At 38.2% G+C, this 13,403-nt stretch overlaps 1 protein-coding gene across 9 annotated transcripts in view; it reads left to right on the top strand.

Annotated features, from left to right (window-relative positions):
* LOC119647714 (guanine nucleotide exchange factor DBS) overlaps nt 1-13,403 on the top strand; it is a 302,166-nt gene that overhangs the window by 274,009 nt on the left and 14,754 nt on the right. For 8 of the 9 annotated variants that reach the window (XM_038048815.1, XM_038048844.1, XM_038048825.1 and 5 more), the window contains 4 exons: nt 2,706-2,891; nt 10,108-10,425; nt 10,493-10,690; nt 10,753-11,202. In XM_038048815.1, coding sequence (XP_037904743.1) covers nt 2,706-2,891; nt 10,108-10,425; nt 10,493-10,690; nt 10,753-11,202 — 1,152 coding nt within the window. Of the gene's footprint in view, nt 1-2,705; nt 2,892-10,107; nt 10,426-10,492; nt 10,691-10,752; nt 11,203-11,555; nt 11,950-13,403 lie in introns of all 9 variants that reach the window. The other variant, XR_005248929.1, reaches the window with a different exon arrangement.

Raw genomic sequence — 13,403 nt, 5'->3', positions numbered from 1 at the left:
TATGAACCACAGAAACCTAAGAAACCACAAATAAAAATAACAAATTTTCGTGTAATGTATTTGGCCGATAATAAACTCATAGTGCCTTCCACAGTTCTCAAAATGAATTCATGTAAATCATCACATTCAAAAATAACAGCCGAAAATGAAAAGCGCCGCCATATTGCAAATGCCGTAACAAACTCTCTCTCACTCATCGCAAAAGTTCGATTTTCCGAACTTTTCTGAGTGCCGCATTGCGCATCGGACTTATTGTATATTACTTCATGCAAGTCCGTGTAATGAACTTCATTTGACTCTCTCACTGCGGAGGAACGCAGTCACTCCGCTGTTGTGTTTGGGTCTTATCCCTTCCACAGTGTTTTTGTGGTGGGGGAGAAACTATAGCCTCTGAGCACTCAGGCGTGGTGGCTCATTGTACATCTAACAGAATATCCCGAATTCATTAACGCGTCGCAGGATTTCCATTAGTGGATGTGATGCTACCCCTTGCAACTGGAGAATATCGGCGCCATAGATCTGATGTCTGATGCGTCCATGGGCGGGGCATTCACATAGAAAATGCTGCGTGGATTCTGCTTCGTCATTACAGGAGGGACACATAATAATAATTCCTATACTGAACATATGTCCAGCTATTGAATTATGGACTGTCAGAATGCCTACAATACTCCTGCAAGTCCTCCTGTTTTTCGACAGGATAAGCTTTGCGGTATGCATGTTTGGTTCTGACAAGATATGTTTGGTGAGTCTGGCAGCATTTAGACTCTGCCAGTTGTCATTGTGGGAAGTTTGTTCCCAGTTTTTGAAGTCAGCCTTAGCCAATGGTACTGATACTCCAGTTGCTGGTTCTTGTCCTGGCCTGGGGGAGATTGAACCCTTTTTGCTAAAGAACCCCAGGTACTCTGGGTATCTGGTCACTGTGGCATAGAGGGAAAGTGGAAGTGTCATAATGGTGAAATTGAAGCACCGCCTGAAAGTATAGATGCCCTATGCTCTACCAAGGAGCGAAAAGAAACACTAGAATATAGGAAATCTTGATCAATATCTCACCTTTCACGCAGAAGAATAAGTCAATATTGTTTTGAAGTGGACATCATGACAAATCAAGACCTATGCGCATACAAACAAGATTACAAAAACCAGCTACAAAACCTTCCACAGCTCGAGCTGCCTATCCCTGGCTTACTTCTGGTTAAAGGTTTTTTAGTTCATGTTTCCACACTATAATTGCTACAAAGTATTTCCACAAAACGAAACAGAAACCACCCAATGCATTTGTTTAGGTTTCCTCATTACCAACTATCATTTACATTCATCTACATACCAAACCTCTTTACAAGAAAATCTCATGGTGTACCAGCTAAGCAGATCATTGAACATTAGGAAACGCTTGCATATTGGATTCATTTCCATATAACGCCGAAGCTTCTCATAACAGTTAAAAAATATGCTAATCATAAACCGCATCATGTTGCTCAGAAGAAAACTGCATAGGCCAACTGGAGCATTACATAAATAGAGTTAAATACGAAATGCACGTCTGATTTACTTAATTGCAACCGCTCATTAGCACCGAACTGCAGAAAGAGTTCTTAGTTGTCGATTTTCCGCAGTTACAAACGGATGGACTAAGAAGATAGACTTTGGTTCTCTTCTCGAGAAAATGAAATTCGGTGGTTACAATTTGAAAAAGGCAAGCAAAGAAAAACGATCGATAGCTAACGTGTTTTCCCTACGGAAAATCAAAAGTGCAACTCATCAGATAATCGGAAAATTTAGTTTAACTTTTGAATCGTTCCATAAATTACGCCCCTACTGTGAATCACCGTTGTCTTTCCAAGGAAGGTTTTTCGAGAAGGAATTTGGAGATGCTTGTGTCGCTGAGGAAAAGTTTTCACCTCTAGACTTTCGGTCTCAGTATAATGAGATGGACGATCGGAACTACCTCTTCGGAGCAAACTTATTGCATTTTAGTGCTAACCGTACTATCACGGGCAAACCCGGCTTACTCCAACAACATTTGGGAAATGAAAATGTAAAGGAAATGAAAAACCAGGATGGAGCTCATATACTCAAACCAATTTTGGAGACATCCAGCTGTGACGAATCTCTAGAGTATCGAGTGATTCAAGAGTATTTAGAAAATAACTCCTACTCAGATATTGAAACAGATTCAAATTTCCGAAAGTATCTTGAAAAGAAAAACTACTCAGATGTATTGAATCTGCTTCAGAAGAAGCCTTGTGAGAATAAAAATCAGCCCCGGATCACATCGAAAGTTGATGATAATTTCACACTCTCAAGGAAGAGGGAAGTACCTCGGAAGTGCCGAAAAAGTTCGAAACCAAATAGGAAACCAATTGGCCAACTGGTTTGGAATCACAAATGTTACGAACAAATCTTCCGTTTTTGTGATACGTTTTTCGCAAAAAGCATCAAAGAAATCCCAATGACAAGAAATAAGGAAGCTATCATGTTAGAACCAAAGTACAATGAAGAGAGTTACCAGAAGTTTCTGCAACATTTTGTTCTGTCAAAAGGTTATCCCTCAGTTGAGGAGTACATTAGTCGTAAATTCGGTACAATTTTGGATAATAATTTGGATAAGAGCATTTACAAAATTTATGTATGTAGTTGCATATTTAATGTTTATTATATTTGTGATGTTCGGATTTATAACATTTTTTTTTATTTCCTTCCAGGGGTATCGAGATCAAATGGTTTCCGAAGAAATGGCCTCGCTTGTGCCACCTAGTCTGCAAGGAAAGGAAGACATTTTGTTTGGAAATTTACATGAATTGTACAAATTTCACAGTGAAGTGTTTCTAAAAGACTTGGAAAATTGTATTTCGACAACGGAGTTGGTCGCATTGTGTTTTGTACAGAGGGTAAGTAGCTTTGGAAATAATTTTCGTGCGTCTATTACTTGAATTGTATGCGCACTTTCCTTTTTCTTTTTATTTTACTGTTTTCATCCTACTTTTTAAAGGATTAAAATTTTCTCAACATTGTCCTTTCATATGTCATATAACTGAATTCAAATCTTCGCGCATTAGATCCATTTTTTGTGTACTCTAGCAGCAATTTGTTAATAAGTTGTTGATTATGTCATCAGCCCTCGTAAGTTTAATATTTGTTATCACTGTTGGATTAATTGGATCTAACTTTGATTGGGGAAGAAGCACTACTGCAGCTGAACGTTGAAAAGCATTAATCATCAGCCTAATTTTTAATACAGAATACCATTTTTCTCAAACTTCAAATGTTTCATTTTGACAAGTTTTTTTGAATTACGATTTTATTGTGAAAGTTTACCAAAACACCTTCCCAATAGAAGATATTCCATTGCTTCTCCTTCTTCTATGCCGCTACAATCGTATGCCAGATTTCTAGCTTCCCGAGTGTCTACCTTCACTTTTCTCTGTCGATCATTCAATCTCAAAAAGTGAACAGTATTCTGACATCTGTCCGCTGTCTTGATTATGAGTGGTCGCCGAGGAGTTATCCTGTAATCCATACACTTTACATGACCTGTCCACTGGAGTTTCCGAATTTTGTTGTAATCGTTGTCCGTCTATTTCATCATCCAAGGTTTGAGGGACCAGTTGCTTGCAGATATTAGTTTCGTTTTATTTTCCAATATTGACGACACATTGCTGTCATTTCATAGCAATGTGTTTCAGCTCATCCCACGATTTTCCGAGAAGTCTGCATTTAGCGTACGTATAATAGTTCTAGGGCGACAAATTAGTCGGCTATCCTGGGATAATGGGTTCCATTGCATGACATAGCCCGCGATTTAATTGTCCCCTGCAGGAATTGCAAAACAAGGACGAATCTTCTTTAGTCACATCACTTCATTGTCAGTTCGACTAATTGGGGTTTATTACGGCTGAGTTTATCAGAGTATAAAAGCATAATGCCACAGGAAGAAGGAGTGCACTTTTAGGATTCATTCATCTCACTTGGTAGGGCCCAGAGTGTCCAGTCAATATTGTCAGAATTTTTCTTTAAATTGAAATAGTGAGCTCTCTGGGGATGATATGGTTATCCTGGAGCGTTGTCTGTGTTCAATAATGAAAGGTTATAGCTATACTTGTTGGAGCCTTGATGTTTCGATTGCAAGTTTGCTTCGAAATTTACAAGTTGTTAACCCACTGATTTTAATATTTATTCCCTTCTACAAGCAAGGAACACTTTGAGCTCATCCTCAAAGAGGAGATTGAGTGAAAACGGCCAGTTTCTGGCGTTGTTGCGTTTTGACACACTTGGAGCACCTTTCGTTATACATACAATAAAATTTCTTTCTCAGTGTGTCTAGAGTTTTAGCTTTTAATGTTTTACTGGAAATGTCGTAGTTCCGTTAAATCCATTGCCAGTGCTGATTTTGGTCAGCCTAGCAATGTCCTGCGACAATGTTATTACTAGGAAATTATTTTTATAGAACTAGAAATCTCAAGAATACATAACTGCCTAGAACATAGATATATTGGATTTCTATCCACTAAGACTGCCTCCCAGTACGTTTCATGTCATCATCATGCCTGTAGACTTGATACGGCGCTCTATTCCATAAGAGCAGCAGCTGGCCCACTATAAATTTCTATATTAGAGGTGATGAGATTCTCCCTTGTAGACATATCCGGCATATGGAGTCTAACACAGTCTTACCATACAGATGTACATGAGATAACTTACCTCCCACCAACGATTGTAGAAGTCTCCCTATAATGTCTTCTAAACCATATTTCGCGACAGCTTGTACCATTGACACAAAATAAAGTTATCGAACGTGCTTGCTATATCTATCAGAACTCTGATAGCGGTAGATTTGTTGTTTGTCTCGACATCAGTCTTCGATACCAGCTGATAAAATACGGTTTCTAGAGGCTAGAGTTCACTTCCTCACAGAATCTGCACCATGAATCCTTTTTGTCTTTGCGGATCTCTTTGTTATGCATAGTTGTTTGGTTATACTCTTCCTGACGACCTGTCCTCATTGCCGTATTGAATAGTTAACATGTCCTCTATCGTAGATCTGCCAGATTATGATTCCATCCGTTACACTATGTGCTGACATTTCTTTGTTATCTCATAGGAACCTACTTACTTACACCCAATTCGGACAAAGGCTTCTTTGATACATTGTTTTCAACCCTTGAAATCTGCTGACAGATCCTCCAGTTCGGTATTCTCAGAAAGTTTGACTATGTGCGTCATTTGTTTCCTCTCAGCGTTGTATTTTAATTCAGCCTTCCCTTTCACTGCCTCTATCAATTCTTAATAGATCTCTTTCAATCGTACAGAGCAATTTGCCAATTATATCGACGTCATTCGCATTATCTACTACTTGCGCTGACATTTCTAGCAGCGTACTACTTGCATTGAGGGATTTTGTTGGGGAGAGTGGGGAGAAGGCCATCTTCTTGCTGAGCTAACTTGAATTGCATTGACACTTAGTACTGAGTATTATCCATTGTGGTCTTTATTAACCGCACGAGTTTTGGTGGAACTGGCTTAAAAAACATATAATAAAAATCGTTACAGTATCGTAGGTTTGACAGAAATCCACCAATAGATAGATTACAACCGATACTGCATTCTCAACATTGATTGCAATATCTATTTAATTGCAAGTACCTAGTCAACTTTGGATTGTCCGATTTTGAAATTGGCTCCGATAATTTGCTCAGGCTGCACTTTCGTTCAATGATTTTCATCACGATTTTGAAGGATGTACACAACAAGGAGATTTTCCTCTGGTTGTTGCAACATAGATAGTCTTCAATTTTGTAAATTCAATTTCGACAAAAACCGAATTCATTTCATCGACTCCAAGCGCCTTGCTCATTTGTAGCGCTGAGAGAGCTGCTTGTATTTGGATGATGGCTGGTATCAGAGTACAATTTTCGCCTGGATTTCTTTGCAAGGGTTCTTTTCATTCATCATCAAACCATTTAATCTGTTTTCTCCCTTCTGGATATCCTAACAGCTACTTGGCGGTATCTCTGATGGTAGTCTTAATAGTTTTGTCATAAGTTTCTAACTCCTCTGGGCCAGCCTGTGTTTTTGTACGAAGATGTATTTTGTCTTCACTTGCTTTTATTCGATTTTCCAACTTCAGATTCGAAGTCTAATTACTTTTGATGTAATTAGCTATGTACAATCGACATATATTTTGCTCTTGCAAGATAGTGATCAGTATCATACTTGCCACTGCGGAGAGTCTTCACGTTCATAATATTCAATACAGCCATTTTCTCGATGATTCTGTGATTAATTTTATTGAATCTTTTTCCGTTAGCAATACTCATCACTAGAGAACGGATTTTGGGATGTGAAAAGCATGTTGAACTCATAATTGCATTATTGCTTTTGTTGAAGTCGATGAGACTGTGTTATCCGGGTATTCGTCTATTGGCATCCTGTTTTCCAATTACTTCATTGAAGCCTCCAACTAGAATTTTGATGTCGTTAAAAAGGTACCTCGATGAAGCTTTTGTGAAGGAAGAAGCAGCTCCTCTTTTACATCTTTTATTTCCTCTGGTGGAGGAGAAAGCCAATTATTGGAAAATTGCCGTAAATCCTTCCTATCTGATGATGGGAGCAGTATTGTCTTGACGGTGCGATGGCTAGATTGTTTGATCGTCAGAAACTGGATTTGGTTGGCCTTTGTTCGAATCCCGTTTGGTCGTAAATATTTATATTCGTCTTTGCACTCTCCTTATTTATACAGTTTGTTTTTCAACATACTTCAATTTAACGGAAGCCTCCGAATAACGGACAAAATGACGTACATCGAGAGTATCCGGTAAATAGAGGTTTCCTGTATAAGCTTATCACTTTATACTTCACAGTGTTTTCAATGTCTGCTGTTTCTAGTCACAATCAGTCGTATCGTAATCGTAGTAATAGATGTATATCTACCAGTCTATTGCGGGTTTAGCCAAATATAGAATCCACATTTAACCCTTTGCGGAAGCCTTCTACTCTGATTTACGCCCAAGCCATGGGAAAAGCTCTTGAGCTCGTTAAAGTATCATATCCAATCCGGTATCGCTTAGCCAAAGATGGCAGAGTTATTGAATAGGTCAAGTTCTCTAGTGATGCGGTATATGGTACTGAAGTCAATATTATTCACGGCAGTCTTCGCTTCCCTGATGAACGCAATAATAAATGCTTATTTGTTACACACACTACGCTATACTTCCCGATATTCGTTCATGTATCGCGGTTAAGGCGCCTCACGTTCATCCCCACTCATAGCGCGAATAGAAACCTTTAGTTCTGATTGCTCTTCGATCCGCTTTCACGTTTCCGCTTCCATGTTATTATGGCGTCCCTTCGAGACACACCTGTTTTACATTAGAAAAAATGGGACTTTGATCGTGACTCAGCGCTCCTTGATATTCGCTGCTGAGGAGTTGAAGATATTTGTCATTCGATCTCCCACTACCGACCGATATATAGATCACGGAAGCGGACCGTGTTGAGCTTGACAGCTAAAGCTTTCCGGCACTGTACTAGATACGAAAATAATACCCAAGCAAAGGCAAGCAACCATGCAACGATAACCTTGCTCAAGGCCGATGTCAGCGCCTCTTTTGCTGTGCAAATCTAAAAGACGATTCCTTAATCTAATACTAACCGCAATGTGGTCGATGTAATTATATGTTCATTTTCGGTCCATTGAAACCTAACTGTACTTGAACAATATGCGCCAATACCGAGTCAGTGGAAAACCTCTCAGCATTGTCATTAGCGTCCCAAAAATCGTGCTTTCCCATTACATGTTGAAGCAACAACATGAGGGCGAACCTTAATCCAACACGCTTACTTCTGGCAGGCTTTCGATAGTACAAAAATACAGTGCTACAAGAGGGGGAGGAGTACTTTCCAAAGCCCTACCAAATTATTCCGCGTAAATGCGAAATCTATAGAGCCTTGAAACCGTCATCGATGATCATGGAAGACAAGTGGTCGTAGCCGAAATGTCAGTACGCCTCCGAGGCATGGAGGTCATTCGAGATGTGCAGGTGGCTAACTTTTTCGCCTTTCAGGAAACTTTTACAGCAAACAGGGAATACTTTTAATTTTTTAATTTTTTATTTTCAACTGACGAATCATTACCTTAGCAGGGTACCTACCTGGCTTAACAGAAATACTACTAGCACGAGTTTACCCCACCTACGACCTGAGACACCTACTATATGTGTCTCACGAATATTCAGACTATGGTGACTTCCTCCTCTTTCAAATGAGCTGGAGGAAACAATAATCGGCTTGATCACACGCATAGACGCTATTTCAGTTGCCGCGATCAAGAAAACCAGATCACACCTAAAAGGTTAGAGTGTCTTCTATTTGTAGTTAAACCTGAAATTGATAGACCAGTAGCTTACTCCAAACTACAATTTTTATTTTACAGTGTATATTTCATTCATCAGTACAAAGCTACCTAGCTTGTACTGATGAAGGGGGTAAGTTGCTCCCGAAATATATATCTACACTGTAAAATAAAAATTGTATTATAGTTTTTAGTAAGCTACTGGTCTATGTGAGAGGATTGCGCTCGCCCGACATTATTACCCTGATTTGACTCAGGTATTCATTCAGAGTTGGGTCGACTGGTATCCGACGTCAAATCACGATACAAATTCCACAGATTTGAACCGCGACCTTCCTAACATCTACCAATCAAACAAATTTTTATTCTTCACGCACCAGAAGAGCAAGTTCTTCGAAATTAATTCAGAAAAACAAAATATTTAGCAATTTTGTTCAAAGTGACCGCCTCCCGCATCTATACAAAGTTAAAGTTTGGCCCCAAACGTCGATAGCTTGACGAACAGTAAAAACGGCATTTCTCGCGCAGCCTTTTCATTACACTTGCATTTCGAGACTACAAGGTCGTCAAATGTTTAGTACTACTCATGGTTGTATCTGATTCGCAGTTGGTTCCCCTCTCGTTTGGCTCCTATTATTCTCCTCAGGACCCTCCTTCCGCAAGTATTGACCAGCTTTTCGGCAGTCTGTGTTAGGGTCCATGGTCTTATTATTGTTTTGAATACGAGGAGCTTTGCTATCCTGTGAAGGCAGCTGGCTTTTAATATCGTAACTAGATTCGTCATTCCGCCAAGTTATGTAAATATAAACCCAGGTAAATGAACAGGATTTGAGGCAACATATTTAATATAATCCTCTGTAAAAAACAGTGATCAAGAAAAATGAGGTAAAAGTAGAGGTGGACGCCCAGTTTAGTTGGAATAACTTCACCTTACTGCATCGTACCTGATCAAACTCTTTCATCAGGGGAGTTTAACTCAATTGACCTGATTGGAGGTTCGGAGCGATGAGCCTACAACCCGTCATCCACCAAAAAATCAAACATTATGTAGGATTAACAGCCTCGGAATGTTAGCTCACTAAACAAATCTGGTGCTGTCAAAGACCTACAGACACAATTTCCACAAATAATTTTCTAATTGCTAGTAAAAGCTGGGTTGTTAGCACAAGCCACGACTCATGGCTATGAAAATGCTTACTTCTGACTATCTGAATGAGGTAGGAATCTCCGCCTCATAACTTTTTAAATGGTACCTCCATAGCTGTTTACATCTGAGCATCAAATGAAAACCAGCTTATGATGACATATGCGCGTGCAGGGGAGAGAATGCAGATAATTCTTCAAAGGGTCGAAGTTAGTTCGGAAGATTTGGAGTGGAGACTTCAGCAAAGTTAGGTTGAGTGTGCTATTTAGCAGGGCGCCCGGATTTTATTTTTGTTGTTGTTTGTGCATACAAGATGTATATATCTTGTTAAATCAAAAGGAAACGAGTGAATCTTTAAATATCAGAATAAAAATTCGCCTTTGTTATTCAAAAGCAGATCTAATTTGATTTTAGAGACCGCCCACTACTAAATTAGTTTAGTTTGATTTGGATTGTTTGTATTATACACTTGGCTTGCTACTCCGCGGCAAGTGTCCCTCAGTTTTTTAGTAACACAACAATTAATATACCAAGGAATGTAAGCACTTAGTTATAAATTGTAACGCTCTGAATTCCAGAAATAAAATTAAACAATTATTTTAATCTATTTCAGCGTGACACATTTTATCGGCTATATTCATTCTATTGCCAAAATATCCCGCGCTCGGAACGATTACGAGAGACCCTTGTCGATGCCCATCTTTTCCTGCAAGAATGCCAAAAACGTCTCGGACATAAACTTCCACTTGCAGCTTATCTCCTGAAGCCAGTACAACGAATCACAAAATATCAATTACTTCTTAAGGATCTATTAAGATTTAGCGATAGCGGAACATGCACCAAAGAATTACAAAAAGCTCTCGATTGTATGTTAATTGTATTGAAATGTGTTAACGACTCGATGCATCAAATTGCGATAACAGGATTCCCAGTAAGTTGAAATATGAATATTTATATGAATTGGTGGTTGATGAGTATTTTTTCTTTACCTTTTTCAGTCTGATCTATCACAGCAGGGTGAATTGTTATTACAAGATTCATTTCAAGTTTGGACAGAAAGTAAAAAGGATATTAGACTAAGGTTGAAGACCCAACAGAGGCATATATTCTTATATCAGAAAGTGATGTTGCTCTGTAAACAAGGATCAAAAACTGGACATAATAAAAGCACGTACCAATATAAACACCATGTGAATGTAAGTGATAATCTTATTATTTCCCCTGATTGAATATTGAACGCTATCCATTCAATTTACAGATGTCCCAAATTGGTTTAACTGAATCAGTTCGCGGCGATCCAAAACGCTTCGAAGTGTGGCTGCAAGGTCGTCAAGAAGTTCACACTATCCAAGCGCCTAGTATTGAGATTAAAAACAAATGGGTGACCGAAATAAAGAAGGTCCTACTGAATCAACTTGAAGAACTCAAGGGTGAAAATATAAAACAGTACGGACTCAACCATAAACCACTTCGGCACACAACTTCTTGGGACACACCTTGCGCTGCAATAATGACAACTCAGAGAGCAATGAGTTGCGATACAAGTGATATTAATCGCCATTCAAATGGAAGCGATGATGGTGCGCCATCCACTCCTGGAATGGGGTCACTTTCATCAGAACGAGATAGCCAGGATGCTGGTGGCTGGAGCTCCGACTACTCAAATAGTGAAGATGAACTATCGATCATTGAAGATAGCAGTACGCCGGTAAGTTGCCAAGTTTTACTGACTTTGAAGCTTCGATTTCGTTAATAATTCCTACAACAAATGATTCATTCATTTTTGGTTGTGGTTTCGTTCATTGAAAACTTACTTTTCATTTAATTCCAAATATTTTATTCAAATTTATTCATTTTACCATTTTTTTATATTTTTTGGCAACAAAAACCTCCACGAACACCTACACATAAAAATTCAAAATCGTATTACGGACTGACTACTTATGCTCTCCAATGACAAAAAAATATAATAACAAAAACCATAACAATCAACTATGCCAACTAAACCATAACGACCAATAAATAACTAAACCCATATCCTAATGGAAATGAAACATTCAGACGGTCCTAAACTTCCTTGCACAGTGGGCTGTAGATGGTGGTTCGTGCACCCGTACAACAAAATCAAATTCTACTTTTTATGTTTCCGTCGAATAACCAAAATTGGATAAAAAAATCAAATATATTTCCGTTGCCAAAAGTAACCAAATAAAACGAGTCCAAAATCAAAAAGAAAATTCTGATCACTATATATCGAAAATTTCAATTGAATATTCTACTACTAAAAGGAGGAAGATAAATCTATGAGAAATTCACGAAATTCACACAAAAGCAGTTCTGATAACGAACTCAAATTTTTTATGTCGCTTTTTAAATCAATGATGAGTAAATGTAAAAAGTAGACACGATTGTAATACGTTGTTGTCTGCTGGAGAAGCGAATTCCTATTTCTTCCGTAAGTTTTTTTCAGTTTCTAGTATTGTTATGAGTTTGTTTTCTTGTGTTTGTTTGCAAATAGGCGTTTGATTTTTTTACACATGCACACATACAAGGACACTTTACTAATTTTGATTTGTCGATATACACGATTTTGTTTTTATGCCAAAAGTAGAAGAAATGCTATGACGTTTGTTCAAGGAAAGTAGTTGGTTTCAGCGATATTCCCAAACAATTTATACGGGTTGGATGCGAAATAAGGTTCATATATGTTTCAAAATCAAGCGAAAGATGGTGGTGAACAAGAGAATTATTTTATATCAATATTTTTCATACACAATACCATAGTTTGATATCAACATGCAACGTTCACTATTCGTCTAGCATCCGATAAGTGGTGATCCGAACTTAAGGGGGTCACTCCGTGTGAAGGCTGCTTTTTTTTGGCTTTTTTTAGAACTTTTTTGTGAAGAACGGGATAAAGATACAAATCCAAATTTTTCACCATAGATTTATTAATATCTTGAGCGTGCATAATAATTTTTCCAGCCCGATCGCATAGTTCGTTATTTAAATACAGAGCAATTTATACACCCATCTCCAAAAAAAGGTGTTTTTTTGCTGTCACGCTAGAGGACGCTGCGATCATATTAAAGAAAAAAGTAAACCGCATTTAAACGTACAGACTTAACTACAGTCCGCAAACTAGGATTATTAAAAAATATGAAAAGCTACATTTTTGGTGGTTCTGAATTTTGGTGTTTTTCACGGCTTCTTCAATTAATAAAAAAAACTATTGAATGAATCGTAATTATCCTAGTTTGCGGACCGTAGAAATATGTTCTGAATAAGTCGTGAAAATTCCAAAGAATTTCGTTGGATAGATTTTGGGCTATGGTGGCAGCCGATTTTCAACATGCACTTTCGAGAAAAACGCATTTAAAAAGTAGAATGCGATTTTCAACCATAAAACCTTAACTGGCCAGTAATCTGCTATACCTAGTCCATAAACCTTAGGTTTCTTCAAGAAATGCATGTGCAACCTTGACTTCAACTCCTTTCTTTTTATTGAAGTCATTCGAATGTCATTAGGACCGATAAATACGAGCTTTATTACGGCGATCGACATAAATTTGGCATATGACTTATCACGTGTTTAACACTATGATTTTCGAACGCCTCCCAATATCAAAAAATCACTTGCCCATATATTCTACACTATATCTAGATACAATTGATGCGACAAAAAGATTCGATTTTGCGGATCCGACACACGGAATGACCCCCTTAACTTAAAACTACCCTCCTGGGTAATCTTATTCCGTTCATTTTTTTCACATTCAAGCAACGATTTCCGATTTTAGATCCAAATTCCAAATATGTCATCCTTATATTGCACGTTTTGTGCTCTTAACTTCATAGTAAGGCAGGGAATACTATATTGCAAGAAAAATTCCTGGTCCGTGTCATACT

This window comes from Hermetia illucens, chromosome 1 (assembly GCF_905115235.1).
Source record: "Hermetia illucens chromosome 1, iHerIll2.2.curated.20191125, whole genome shotgun sequence".
Classification (NCBI taxonomy): Eukaryota; Metazoa; Arthropoda; class Insecta; order Diptera; family Stratiomyidae; genus Hermetia; species Hermetia illucens.
The sequence above is the reverse complement of the archived record's forward strand: the minus strand, read 5'-3'. Positions and strand labels throughout refer to the sequence as shown.